General features: G+C 45.9%; 1 protein-coding gene across 1 annotated transcript; it reads right to left on the bottom strand.

The window, feature by feature from the left end:
• Window positions 1-8,046: 8,046 nt before the first annotated feature.
• On the bottom strand, window positions 8,047-14,181 carry AHSA1 (activator of HSP90 ATPase activity 1). Its single transcript, XM_074909232.1, has 9 exons — window positions 14,000-14,181; window positions 13,463-13,653; window positions 13,197-13,279; window positions 12,422-12,539; window positions 10,730-10,818; window positions 10,352-10,486; window positions 9,473-9,574; window positions 8,876-8,927; window positions 8,047-8,445 (listed from the first exon to the last, which is right to left on the bottom strand). The coding sequence occupies exons 1-9, from the start codon at window positions 14,077-14,079 to the stop codon at window positions 8,273-8,275; spliced, it is 1,023 nt and encodes a 340-aa protein (XP_074765333.1). The 5' UTR covers window positions 14,080-14,181; the 3' UTR covers window positions 8,047-8,272.
• Window positions 14,182-14,394: the final 213 nt, after the last annotated feature.

Raw genomic sequence — 14,394 nt, 5'->3', positions numbered from 1 at the left:
TCCAGTATTGGACTCATGCATGCAAACAGGAGCTTTGCAAACACCCTTTCTTGAAGGAGACTTCTAATAGCTCAGCCAATTTGTTTGTTAGGCTGACTGCTCTCTGAGGAAGTGCTCTTATAATAAGGACTGTTACCCAGGATTTGTACCCTTCTCCTCTTTATACGGGGTATATCAACCAGTCTAACCCCCCCAAAAGAAACTATTAATTCCGTAATAAATGAAGTTCCCATCCAAGGGCATGTAGAAAAATTCCTTGCATTGAGCCCCCCTGCTAAAAGCTGTTTGACAGCTGAGTGGCTGTTCTGCCTCACTGCCTCTGGTTTGGATGATACAGGCATGAACTGGAGCATGAGAAACAAGAAGCAGTGTTGTTCCTCACACAAGCACCTTACACACTGGGAGAAGGAGATACTAAGCAAGTGTTTATTTTTACAGCTCATCAAAGATTCTGTCCAGCCCACTGCTATTTAAGTGATGAATCTCTAAGCTTCCACTCAAGTTTATTGTGTTTTTATATATATAATATATATAAAATGTCTTTTATTCCAACAAAATTTCATAGAGAATAATTCTTTATTCTCATGCTGCAATAAAGCACTTTATATATGTGTGTGTGACTGATGCAACTCAGTTGGGATAGAAGCATACATTGCTGTTTGTTTTGGTTGAGAGGGATGACACTATGGTGAATGTTATGTGTCTCGGATCCCCAGCTCCAGCTGTACTGCAAAGACCGTGGTAGCTTTGCTTCCTTCCCTTAGCATTTGCATTTGATGGTGTCTGGCTGCAAGAAGTGCAGCTAACAGACTATCTGGAGCCTACTGCCACAGCCATGGGATAGGTGAAGTTCCGCTCACAGGGAAGGAAGCCTACGAGAAGACCATCAGGGTCAGTGCTGAGAAGCCAGTGCATTGCCTGTGTCTCAGCCCTGGCCCCAGGTTTTATTCCATGCTCAGCATGGCCAGAGCAGGCTGCCAGCTGACCTTACACCAGCGCCCTGCTTTAAGCAGGTGTTGAGCATGGGAGCAGGTGAAAAAACAAAACCGGCATCATCCCAGCTGGAAAACTGGTTTGGCAAACCACCTCCAGAGCCAACAACTAATGATAGCAGGGGGATTTGCAAAGCTTTCCAGGGATCACAGCTTTTTGTTCCCATTAATTTGCCATGTAAATTGTAACCAGTTCCAAGTTCTTGTTATTTTCAGCTGTTTCCCCCCCTTTCTTGCTAATTTTGTTTTGTGCTGACTGCACATCTGTCCAGGGTTATCTGCTACTCCAGAACAGGGCTCTGCTCCACAGCTGCCTGGCGCCATGGCTGGTTGGTCCCTGCCTGGGGGGAGCAGAGGGCTCCTCTTGGTGAAGGATGCTTGAGCTTCCTGTTGGTCTTCTGCCACATCAAAAACATTGTTGCATGGAGTCCAAGCCAGCAGGAGCAGGCTGAGCTCCACTGCAGGAAAAGCTGCGCAGAGAAAACCACTCTTCCAGGATGGGCAGTCAGCAGGTTACCACTGTGTATATAACATGCCCAACATGCAACAAGGACCTTGATGTGCTGGATGCTGAGCCCTTCTCTGAAACTCTTGGGCTATAGAAATCCCACAGCTAGAGGATGGAAACAGGAGGAATTGCGGCCCTTATTCTGCAGGTGCCCAAGACCTGGAGATGTCACCTGAAGTCATGGAGTCTGTGTCAGTCTCAAGCTGCATCTTTGCCTGCTGCTTTGAACATAAGACTTCTTGACCAGTTCAGTTGTCTTAGTTTTCCAGCCTGGACTGGAGCTTCATGTGTCTCAGCTGTACCAGTTCCCTGGCATCTGACTTGCAGCTGAGTTAGCTTGTACACAAACTGTACACAATGGTCAGCATGTCCTTGTCCCTGCTGACCTCCCTTCTTGGCCCCAGACAAGTAAGGAGCAAGCTGTACAAAGAACTTTTGACTATGAATGACACCTTGAAGGCATGGGTGCGTGGTCACCTGCCTGAGGGACAGGCAGGGTGAGTGCAGCCCATCGCTCAGGGATGAACAAGAGATTTCATAGAAACATATTTACAGCAACAGAGACACTGTCTGCTTTTTTTTTCAGGGCTCCTGCTCCATTAATCTGCTGCTTGGAAAGCACACAAAAAGCCCAGCTGGGCCCAGAAGGAGCTGCTTTGAGGGGAGAAGACAGAGGATGATAATGTCAGGAGAGTTTGGCCAAAGCCTGTGGAGTAGACCTGAACTGCAAGGCCTGGCCTTAGCCTAGGAAAGAGCAAAGTGTAGTTGTGATGGTTGAGTTAATACTGAACCTCTCAAAAGGAAAAAAAAAAAAAAACCCAAAAAAACCCCCAACCTTTCAGGCATCACCACTCCTAGACGGTAAAGGGATCCACCACCACTGTGTGGCCACATCAGCCCTCTGGGCTGGGTGTCCGAGTGGCACAAAGCCACCGACTTCTCTGTAGAAGAGTAAAAAAACTAGTAACAAAAACCTCACACTAGCTGCAGGTTTTTGGCTGTAGCCCTGCTGACCACGGCATGAACACTGGGTGAACAGGAACTTGTAGCAAGACCTGGTCTCCCGGGCTTTGCCTTCACCCTGAGTACAGAGAATCACCCCTGGCGGGTCCCCAGCACCTGGCAGAGCCTGTCCTCTGCTCTGCTTTCACTGATGCCATGCAGAGGGATGCCAGTTGTGCTGGGGTAGCCCTGTCCAATGCGTCCACAGGACAGGATTCACTCCCTCTGTCTCCACAGAGGATGGACCCACACATTTGCAGTCGGGAAAGGAATGTCTCACCCTCCTTCCCTGCCACGCAGCAGCCAGCTGGCCCTCGGAAATGCCTGAGAGGAGCCCAGCTGGCGGGGCCTGGCCCCTGCTTTGTTCCAGGTCCTTGCAAGCATGTCAGCTATTCTTCTCTCACTGCATGGGAGCCCAGCAGTAGGGATCACAGCCCTGCACAGCTTGACCATCACACATGGGCCAAGGGCCACAGCAGAGCCCATCCGCCAGCCAGCATCCCCCACCATGCCAGGCTTCTCTGTGCTGTGGGAGCTGAGCAGCAGCTGGCAGGGTGGCCCTGAAATTTCTCAAGAGCCAGGAGAAAGTTGTCAGCCCCACCAGGCATCACAGCTTTTGCACACAGGGGTATACCACAGAAAACTGATTTAGATGGGGTTCGAGAAACTACACAGCCCCACCACAGGAACATGGTAAATCATTCCTCACTGACAGGTCTCGCTCTCTTCTGGGCTTCAAGCTCTCCAGTGATGGAGATGCCACAGTAACCCCCAGCTTTACTGTTCTTGCAGGGAGAAATAGTTTCCTAGCAGCCAATCTAAATCATTCCTGCTTTATTTTAAGCCCACTGCATCTTATCTGCAGTAGTCACAGAGAGCATGTTATTGCCTTATTTGCTTCTACCTCTCATGTATTTCAGAATTTTATCATTGCACTCCCTATTTCCTGCCATCTTCTCTGCTCTAGACTAAACAAATCCAATTCTTTCAGGCTTTCCTTAGAAGCTGTACTTCTGGACCTCTGGTCCGTCTCATTGCCTGCCACTAGGCTCACTCCAAGTAACTCACATGTTTCTTGAAGGGGGGAGCTAAAACTGAAGCCATGCTCTTTATCTGGGGCTTTCTTAATGCTGTACAGAAAGATTTCTTCACAAGACCTACAAACCCCAGCCTGTCCAGGCAGCTTTTGTTCTCTTCCATTGTGTTTTAAATTTATGTTAATATGAAAATTCACCACAACCTGCCCAGTTTAAACATCTTTTACAGATTTGTTGCCAAGCCTGTTGCCTCCCCTCTTTTACACATTACTGGTGGTTAAACCTCAGTGTAAAACTTTGCAATTCAGTGAGGTGGAATATACTTTTTTTTTTTTTTTCTCTCTCCTGGATCACTTTTCCACTTGGTCAAGATAATTTTGAATCCTAGACTTGTCTTCTGAGGGTTTTACAGCAGCAGTGGTGATATAAATTATTTCTGGCTTTTAATTATCAAGTATATTATCTTCTATAATGAAACATACTGGATTCATTACAGCTCTGTTAGGCCTTTCCTTATTTACTAATAAAAATATCATATAAAGCGTTGCCTAAAGTCGTAATAAAACCCAGATATTCTGTCAAAGAAAGGCATTAGGTTGACTTGATAAGACTTGTGCTTGATGTAGCCATGATATAGGTGTGCTGATCATTACTTTTTACCTGACGGGGTATTTACAGGTTACTGACTCAATTTTTCACTATTTTTTCATGACTTGATGTTAGACTGATCTAATTCCTTTGACTCTCACCTCTTTCTCTTCCTGCTTCCCTCTCCGCAGCCCCATTCCTCATCAGATTCTGAAAGACTGCTCCACTTTCCCAAGTAAGTCTTCTAGGGTAGACTATGTCAGACCCTGTCATGCTGGAAACATCCAATTATTTTTACTTTAGCTTTTTTCAAAGATACTTAAGTTCTTCCCATTTTGCCACTGAAGTAGGGCTGTGATGATATTTCAAAGCAGTTTTAATAGTTACTTGGGTTAGGGGCTTTCAATATGTTTGATTTGTGGCCTGATTTTCCCATAGAAGTTTCATGTACATAAATGATCAAAACACATGAGAAAGGGTGAGGTGAGTCATAACATAAGCCCACTTAAACCAGCATCCAGTCTGACAGCAGTCAACAGCTGGTGACTAGAGAGGAGGAGTAAAGAGAAGGACAAGTGCACACTGCTATTTCCCTGAAGTACTTTTGTTGTTGCCAGCAGCTGGTGGCGAGGAGGCTTCTTGAGCCAGATGTGATGTTTGTTCTGTTTAATAGCCCTTGGTTTATTCTTCCATTAATTTTTCTGCTCCTGTTCTGAATCCATGTAAACTTTTAGTGGTACCTTATCACCAGTTGCAAGAAATTCCAGAATTCACTAAATACATTCAGAGACCCCTTTGGTTGGGACCCCATATTATTTTGTTTGATGGCTCCTCCTTACTCATCTTCTTCACGTGTCTCATAAGTGCATAGCCAGTTAGTGTCCACCTCTGACCTCTCATCACTGTGAAAAATTCACTGTTTACTTCTATCTGTTTTCTGGTTTTTTAACCTTTTTCTTTAATTCACAAGACTTTCCCTCTTATCCTGTGTCAGTTCAGATTCTTGAAGAGCCTTTGGGCAGGAGCATACTGGACCTTGCTTTTCTTCCTCATCTTACATAGCCCTCCCCCAAAGAGCTGAAGGACTGCAAACTGTCTGGCTCTTCTGACACTTCCAAGTAAAGCAAAGGTCTGGGGTTTCTCATTAACATCTGTATAGCTGCACCAGATGTCAGCTGTAGCTGAAGAAGTGTGTCTCTGCTAAGGGCAGGCAGATGTAGTGCAGGGACCTTCACTAGCATGGAACGACTTAAGGCTCACATTGCCTTTGCCAAGTAAACAGCAGAAGCGGTATAAGGCGTAATCACCACCACTGTGCCCTGTTAAGAGTTAGCACATCCTGATACACTCTGTGTGCCTCCTAGCCTGGCTTTTTAGCACGAGATTTCTTCCACCAGTGGGTTGGTCCAATAGATTCAGTTGTGAACAGCAGTCAAGGCACGGACACATGGCTACGCAGCCTGTTCTGCTGCTGTGGGGATCATGATTTCCAGTCCAAGGGAAAGAAGGCCAGCTGGGGCAGCATCAGCATAACTCAGGGCAGTCAGTTTTGCTGGAAGCCCACAAAACGGCCTCTGAGGCCATGAGCCCCATGAATGTGGGTTGCTGGCTAAGGCCAAAGCATGTCCTATTAGAGTAGCAGCAGGATGCCCGAAGTAAACCCTGTCTGTGATGAAAGGAAGGCAATTAAAATTCCACTTCAGCTGCCTTCCTGTCCCATTTCCTAACCTTCCAGCAGCAGGTGATTAGCGGGGCGTCCCTTCTGCTGCCCTCACTCAGCTGGGCCAGCGGAGCCCTGCTGCAGGCAAGCACTGCTGCCGCAGCCTGGCCAGCTGCCAGCACAGCTACTGAACCACAGTGAGAACACCGGGATTCGGCTGTCGAGATTCTCAAGTTAACTTAGAATGAGCTCACTTTTTCAGTTTTCAAATCATTTTGCTGTTGTTACCAAAGCTCTTGCCTTGGCTGTGAACACACTTGCTAGCCCTGCTGTTTAAGACTTCCCACGTTTTCTGTCCAAGATTTCCCAAACAGAAAACCAAACATACGTGCTGCACGTTGACATCAGTATGCTTACATCACGTTACACTCCTGCAGCCCACCAGATGCGTACAAGTAGTTCATCTGTCAAAATACCCGCGTCCCCTTTCCCAGCCAGACTGTGCTTTAAGGGAGACAACCCTGCAGGACACAGGGAAGCCCCACCATATCTACAGGTGCCCAATCTTCATACAACTTCCTTTGCTGTCACAGGTCAGCACAGGGATAAGCATGCAATACAGAACTTTGTTTCATACTGCACTCTTGATGTCTTTACACACTTTACCACGAATAATCACTTTGGAATAGTGAGCAGAAAAGACTAGAAATACTCTCCATAGTTTAAAAGGCAACTCAAACAATTACATTTGGGTTTTTTCAAACATGCACTGAAGGGTTTTTTTCCTGTCTCCTCTGCAGAGGAGAATGGCTATAACATGCCATTCAAATTTAGAAAAAATAAAATCTCCAAAGCTGTAATTCTCACCCAGTAACATTACTTACTTGTAGCTTACTAGACGTGCTCTGCAGAAAAAAAGTATGCAAGTTCATGCCTCAAATAGAAATCTGGGCACTTCAGTGACTCTTTAGGCTAAGCAGATTGACACTTCTGACCAGAACTAGATTATCCCTCTATCCTATTGTTGTGGTTTAAACCCAGCTGGCAGCCAAACACCAGGCAGCCCCTCACACACCCTCCCCCACCCCCAGGAAATGGGGGAAAGAGTTGAAAGGGTAAGGAGATTTGTAGGTTGAGAAAAAAACAATTTAATAATTAAAATAAAAATAATAATCATAATAGAAAATACAAACAGGTAATGCAAATGTGCTTGCTCACCTGCCACTGATCGCTGCCCAGCCTGTTCCTGGCTCACGATCCCAAAGTGAGAATCCCAAAACCACCATCCCAAAAATTCTCGTGGAGCTTCCTGATCAACCCTTATCTATATACTGAGCATGATGCTAGATATGAAATGCTCCATTGGCCAGTTTGGGTCCATTGCTTTGGCTATGCTCCCCCCCAGCATCTTGTGTACATGCACTCTAGCAGGACATTAGAATTTGAAGTCCTTGATTTCTTAGCAACAACTAAAAACATCAGTTTATCAATTCTTCTCATATCAAATCCCATACTGAACCCAAAACACAGCACTACTGTAGCTATTAAGGAAGAAATCTCCAATTAGCTCTATCCCAGCCAAAACCAGGACACCTATAAACAAGCTTATTGCTTTAGAAGACCTCGCAGGGAACTAAATGTAGTGGCAGGAGAGAACCATCAAGTAGTTTTCCCTTCCTCCCCAGTTGAAGCAACAGCTGAAGTGGGGTCAGCCAAGAAGTACTGCACCTTGTTTATTTTACAGGAATAAATCCCACCCCCACTGAAAGTCTACAGTTTGCTTTGGCTTCAAGCTCCTGGAGGTAGCTGACCCTGGGCCCCACAACCTGCTAGAACCCTTCTGTAGGTGGGAGTTTCTTTAGCAGTGGTTTGCTGATTTGTCTTGGACACTGGGTGACTAAATTGTGTTCTTGGAGAGCAGGCTAGTATAAGTGTAAGAAAGGATTGTGTTGAAGGTGGTGATGTGCAAGGGAGGAAAGGAATAGCTTGTAGAGGATCTTAGATCCCCTTCAAAGGGGGATTGAAACATCTACTAGCGGCAGATCAAAAGCAGACAGAAAATGAGCAGCTGCTCAAACTAAAAACTGCATCAAGCTCATGCTCTCTACTCCCCCAGAAGTGAGAAGTAAATCACATTGGGATCAGCACTCCTCACTGAAGGGTGTTTTTCCAGACAGATCCCTCCCTCCCTCAGCCTATCGACCAACGCTTTGAACTCAAGCCCATCTGAGGACACAAGCTTCATGATGTTTTTTTTAAGTTAGGTTTATTTAGCAATAGAAGTATGTACATGTAAGAGAATCCCCTGCAGCATGAGACATGCACAAAGCAGTGAGGGACTGAAAGTGGTGCTGCTCAACGGCCTTCCTCATCACCTGTCATCCCACTTTACTCAGCAGCAGGGCCAAGATTAGAAAGGGACAGGTGAGAAATTTATCAGTCCATGTGGCAGAGTCTTCAGGCAGAGCCTTCCCAACAACAGGTATTAAAACAAGCGGGCACCGTAGCCAAATGTCTGTTTAATGCCCTCAAAGTAGTAGCGCTGCCAGCCTTGCTTTGTTCTTTCCTCCTCACTAGCAGGAACGCCCTTGCCTTCCAAGCACACCTCTGTCTCACCACCTTTGTCGGTGAAGTTCAAGGTAATAGTTGCAAAGTGCCCTAGAGGAACCAAAGCACATCTGTCAGCAGTGCATAGTATAGTATATGCTGCCCCAAGGAGCTGCTCTGCTCCTCCTCTCGCAAAGCACACTTAAAAGACTCCTCAGGATCCCTCCCAGAGAATCTGTTTATGACAGCTGCAGACCTTCCTCAGAAACTGAGGGAGGAGAGGGCTCCCTCTTGATGGGGTTCAAAGCAGTTGCAGCCACAGCTGAGCAAGTTGCTACTTCATTGTTCCTAATCCCTGGTCGCTGCTCTAAGCAGTGGCTGATCTGACCTGATCATGTGGGATATGAAGCTGGGATAAAGCTGGTGCAGCTCCAAGAGCACTGTGTGATCCCCAGTTATGAGCCAGAGTGGCAAATGGGGCTGAAATTCTTCAAACACAGGCAAGGGCTATAATACCATAGTCCATTTTTGGACTACTTACCAGCTGGCCAAGATTTAAATCTCCATTTCATAACAAGTTGCTTTTCAGGGACCTTGAAAAGAAAGAAAGACTGAGTAATCTGTAATTTTTTGCAAATCCTGCAGTCTAATAGAAAACAACTAGAATTGTGTTGATCTGAAGCCTTAGAGACCCCTTGAGAAACACACACACGCACAGAAGGAAAGAGATTTAAGTGTCCTTTTCTTTCCACTCCTCTTCTAAAAAGGTAGGCCATAGTACAGCCCCAAACACTGAGACAATGTACCCATCCAGAAGCCTTTAGTGACAGGAGGGCTAAAGAGGAAAAGGGTCAGTTACTATCTTTTAAGATCCCTCCAACCCCTAATAAATAAGTAAAATCACACAAAGACAGGGTAGATGCATGTCTGGAAGCCATATTTTCTCCCCAGACTGAGATCCCATACATTAATCCATACTATAAGGAATGCTTCAATAGCCACAGCAATTATAGATAGCTATTGGGCACCAGGTAGAACTACACAATTAGCTAACTGAAGCATTGTTATGGAATTGATACCTTGAAAATAAAAAGGCTGCCCCTGAGCAAGATACACACCTGCACTAGTTAGTACTTACTAGGTCAACAAACTCTCCCGTGACACTGCCATCCAGCAGCTGAAACTTGCCCCCTTTATCAGCCTCCAAGGTGGCTTGTGCATGGGTGAAAGCTTGGACCATCTAAAAAGAATTCAGAAGAAAACCTGTATTACTTGACATTATCTGCTTGCAAACTTGTTGCCTAATGCCTCCCACTCAGCTACAAAACTTGTGGAAGAGGAGGTTCAAGTCAATAGTGTAAAGTCTTCATCAAGAAAAGACAAAAACCCTGCCCTGGCAAGAAAAACAAGGTTATAGCCACTACAGAAGCATTCTGCCTGCCAAGAGAAAAGAACCCCTAGCTTTCATATTCTATGCAGTGTTCTGTAAGCCACACATTGTTTTACTGTTGATTCCTTAATGAAACCTAGTTCTAAGAAAAGATCTTATTTTTTGCTTTTTTTTTTTCTTTTAAAAAAAATGAGGAACAAAAGACCAAGACCATGTTTAAATAATGATACAATGCTACTCTCTCTTCTTAAACTACGTGTTAGCATGCAGGAGAGGGGAAGCTATTCCCAAAGAATACTTTGATACCACATAACTTTAAAAGGAAAAATATAAACAAACCCATAAAGCACACAACTGTAAATTCCCAGAGATCTGACCACATGCAGTAAGAGATACACCTACAGACAGGTGCTGACAGCAGTCGGGAATTGGCTTCTGGCTGGCATTAATCATCTCCTGTCAACTGTGTGAAAAGATGCACACGCGAGCTTTAAACAGTAGTTCTGCAGATCACCCTTCTTATTCTGTTCTCATGGGTTGTGACTGTCCTACAGAATGCCTTAAAAAGCTTATTAGGAACAACCTCCTCCATGCAAAGAACAATTCTTAGAACAAGCCTGGCATTACCTCCTGAGTAATGAATACCCGGTAGAGCTCCTCCGGAGATGTTAAGAAGGTGTCCTTCAAGCTGATCTTACATGTAGGGATCTTGACTCCTATGGATTTAGACTGTGATGTGGCAGTACTGCTGCTAGCGGCCGTCTAACAAACGAAGCAGAACAAACACACACGTACTTTTTTCACAAAAAACTGAATAAGTGATTCACATATCCAAGAGAAAAAACAAAGATCTTTGGTAAAGAGGTAATTAGGTACAGCCACATTTGAGTGTAAAGAGCAGATTTGTCACTCTGCTTGAATTAAGAAGTATCATGTGCTGCACATCGAAACAGTCAGGCCTACACCACAGACTGCCAATTCCAAAGCTTGCACAGATTTGTTTACCTTGCGGTCTTCTGCTTTAGGAGCCACCTGAGGTGTTGTTTCCATATGTTCACCATTCACTGTGGGCAAAATCATGCCCTGGGTGAATTCTGGAAAGACAGGAATCCACCCATGAAACTAATAAAAGATCAAGAAAACCTTTTAACTGTTCTTTGAAATACACAATCAAAAAATGGTTCCCGGTTTCTCCTCTGCTCTTGCTAGCACCCACAACTTGAAACAGTTTTAAAAAAAAGTAAACAGACCTCTTTTTACAAGTAATTAATTCTTCTTGTCCTTACTACTCTCCACTGAAGCCATACCAGAACCTGCCTACACCAACAGTTAGGAACTCACCTCTACTTCCTAGCCTAGACATACCAATCACTATCTTCCACATGTTGTTCTCATATGAGTATTAGCCATTACACCTACGTAGCATTTTTACCTTGCTGGTCTAGACAAACCAAACCAAACTTCCCCATTTCTTTTCAGATTGGCTCTCCATTTCTCTTATAATTGTAGTACAGAATAAAGTTACTTCTAACTATCTTTTTTGACACCAGATGCCAGGACTACACACAGAAACTGAGGGGAGGTCTCACCAGTGCCCTGTTCAGCAGCACTAACACTTCTATAACTCCAGAAGTTTCAGCCTCTTTCAGCATCATGTTTGCTTTTTCTCCAGCTCTATTACTTCTGCCTTTACCAATTATAAAAATTTGTTCTTTCTCCTTCCTCTTCATCTGTTCAAACTGGCAAAGTCTCATTATATAGCAGAATTTTATGTGTATTATCTTGTATCCCATAATACTTAGTTCCCACCTATTCTTATTTATTCCAGCCCACAAGATGATACAGTTCTTCCTGACTAACACTCTTGTCTTCCACAGGGTGACTGCATCTCCCACCCCGAACACTATAACACCTGAAAAAACTCAAGGGTACAGAAATTTGATCCTGGAAAAACAGCAACCAGTGGTGGTTTGTACTCAGCAAAACCTGAGTATCTCGCACATGGAGTGCACTACGGGTGAATGGATATAAAAAGCAACTGTAGCGTTCCCAGACAGTACTAGAGAGCAAAGCCAAACTCAACCAAAGCACACTGATTTAACTCCAACTGCTGAAATCAGATGTCTTCTAAAAAAGAAAAAAATTTCATCCAGATGCTGAGACAGCTCATTCAATGACAAAACCTGCACAGCAATTTCCAGTTGTCAGTTATTCTCAAATCCAAAAAACACTAGATGCCTTTACTAGTGTGGCAAAACAGAAAAAGACAACAAACTAGACAGAAGATAGCACCTTCCAAGGGAAAAAGCAAACTAAAGGCCAGATTTTGCCAAAAGCAGTGACTAGTACTCTGTGTCACTGGAATAGCAAACACATTTTAGTGGCTTTTTTTTTTCTTTATAGCTGAGCTTTAGCATGTGAAGGACATTCTCAGTTTTAAAACTTAAATCAAAAAAATGCCATTTATTATTGGGTTATGACCAAAAACAATCCTTCTGGGCTGTGCTACAGTGTCTAGAGACAGACGTGCTTCTTGCCAAATGCTAACCATTTTCAAAAGAGACAGAAAAGCTACTGCTGTTGCTCTGACACCTTCCTTTTAAGGTGGGGTGAGGAACTAATCCTCTCATTACCCCAATCCTTTCTTTAGCATTAGCCCATATGGGTTTCCATAAAATTTCTCTCTCTGTTACATACCTGTTTTGAGAGTGCTGATGTAAGTTTTCATTGCATCTCTAATTTTTTTTGCACCCTCTTGCTTCATCAGGGTCTTCAAGTTAGTATCAGGCTCATCTTTAGCAAGGCTGACATGGATCTAAACAAGAAGGACAAGTGCTGATTAACAAAGCCATACTTGCACTGTTCTTTTATTAATCAACATGACAGTTAGACTTCAGCTAGACTTTTACAAGCAGCAGTGCAGTTTTATTAATATTTCACTTCATCTCTGTTAGCCTACAGTAATGTATGCAGGTACCTAAATGCTTTCATGTGCTAGAGCCTTTATATCTGGAAGACAGAAATTAATCTGACAGATACATGATGGGGAGGGCCTTTTTATCAGGGAATGTAGTGACAGGATGAGGGGTAACCATTTTAAACTGAAAGAGGGTAGATTTAGATTAGATATAAGAAAGAAATCCTTTACTGTGAGGGGGGTGAGGCACTGGAACAGGTTGCCCAGAGAGGCTGTGGCTGCCCCCTCTCTCAAGTGTTCGAGGCCAGGTTGGACGGGGCTTTGAGCAACCTGGGCTAGTGGAAGGTGTCCCTGCCCATGGCAGGGGGTTGAAACTAGATGGTCTCTAAGGTCCCTTCCAACCAAAACCGTTCTATGATTCTATTAATTGAAGCAGTCTCTAAAACTAAAAAACTTCTACACAAATGTTCAAAAAAAGGTAATGTGGAAGAAAATATTAATGCTGTGAAGATTCCTGTTAGAACAGCCATACTGCCAGCCTTTAACTGTGCTTACCTCAACTTCATCAATGTCATTTTCATCTGAAAGATTAGGAATTTCCACATAACCTTTGTATTTCACTCCTGTCTTTGAAGTGCCTGCAATTACAATTATGTTGTTCAGATCAACATTTCTTACTCTGGTTGCTGTAAAAGCAAACTTATATTGTATCACAATACAATACTTTCCTGTATTGTAATTTCCCAAACAAGAGAAGTATCCTTATCCTTAATCATATACTTGAATCCAGCCTTGAAACAGGAGGGGAGAACATCACTTACCAGTCCATGCCAGCTTGATAGCCCACTCATAGAAGAAGATAAGTTTCCCTTTGCGGTTATTAATGGAGGCCTCTCCGTCCAGTTTACTCACTTCCGTCACCTCACAAGCCCCTTCCTCACCCTCCACCCTGACAGGCAGGAGGAGAGTTTTCAGCCGCTCTGTGGACCAGTTGGAGGCATCCCGCTCCGTCCTGCGAGAACACCGGGCGGTGTGAGGCTCTGGGCCGGGTCACACAGCCAGCACGCACCGGGACGATCCGCCCTTCCGCCGATCCTTCCCTTCCTGCCCCGCTCCAGCACACACACATAGAGCCCTTCCCCCGGGCACTCCCCCAGGCTCGGGCACTCCCCCCCCCGCACACGCCGCGGCCTTCCCGGGACACCAGCCCGGACACCCCCACCTCAGCACCTACACGCCCGCAGGGGTGGGAGGGAGGGAACAGCCCCTCCCGGGACACCGGCCGGCCGGGCCGCCTCCCTCCACCCAGGGGTGCGGGAGCCTTCCGCGGGGCCGGTCGGCCGGGCCGCCCCGCTCACCAGTGCCAGTTGTTGACGTTGGTGGCGTCCGCCCGCTGCTCGACGATCCATCGCGGGTCTCCCTCCCCCCACTTGGCCATCGGGACCGCCGCCGCCTCCTCCGCACCGACCGCCCGTGGAAACTGCTAGAACCGCCGGCCGCCGCGCCACCTCCCGGCTTCCGTCACCGGCACGGTCCCTTCCGGCGCCCTTCCCCCGCCTCGCGAGCGCACCGGCTTCTCGGTTCCGCCGCGCCGCCTCCACCTGGCGCTGGCGCTCACGCCACGCCCCCGCCGGCCGGCCGCTCCCGGAACCAGCCGCGCCGCCGCCGAACGCGCCTGCCTGCCGAACGCGCCTGCCTGCCTGCCCACCGGCCTGCCTGCCCTCAGCCCCCGGCCCGGACGCCGCCCGCCGCC

This window comes from Athene noctua, chromosome 6 (assembly GCF_965140245.1).
Source record: "Athene noctua chromosome 6, bAthNoc1.hap1.1, whole genome shotgun sequence".
Classification (NCBI taxonomy): Eukaryota; Metazoa; Chordata; class Aves; order Strigiformes; family Strigidae; genus Athene; species Athene noctua.
Note: the sequence above shows the minus strand (reverse complement) of the source record. Positions and strands in the feature narration are given on the sequence as shown.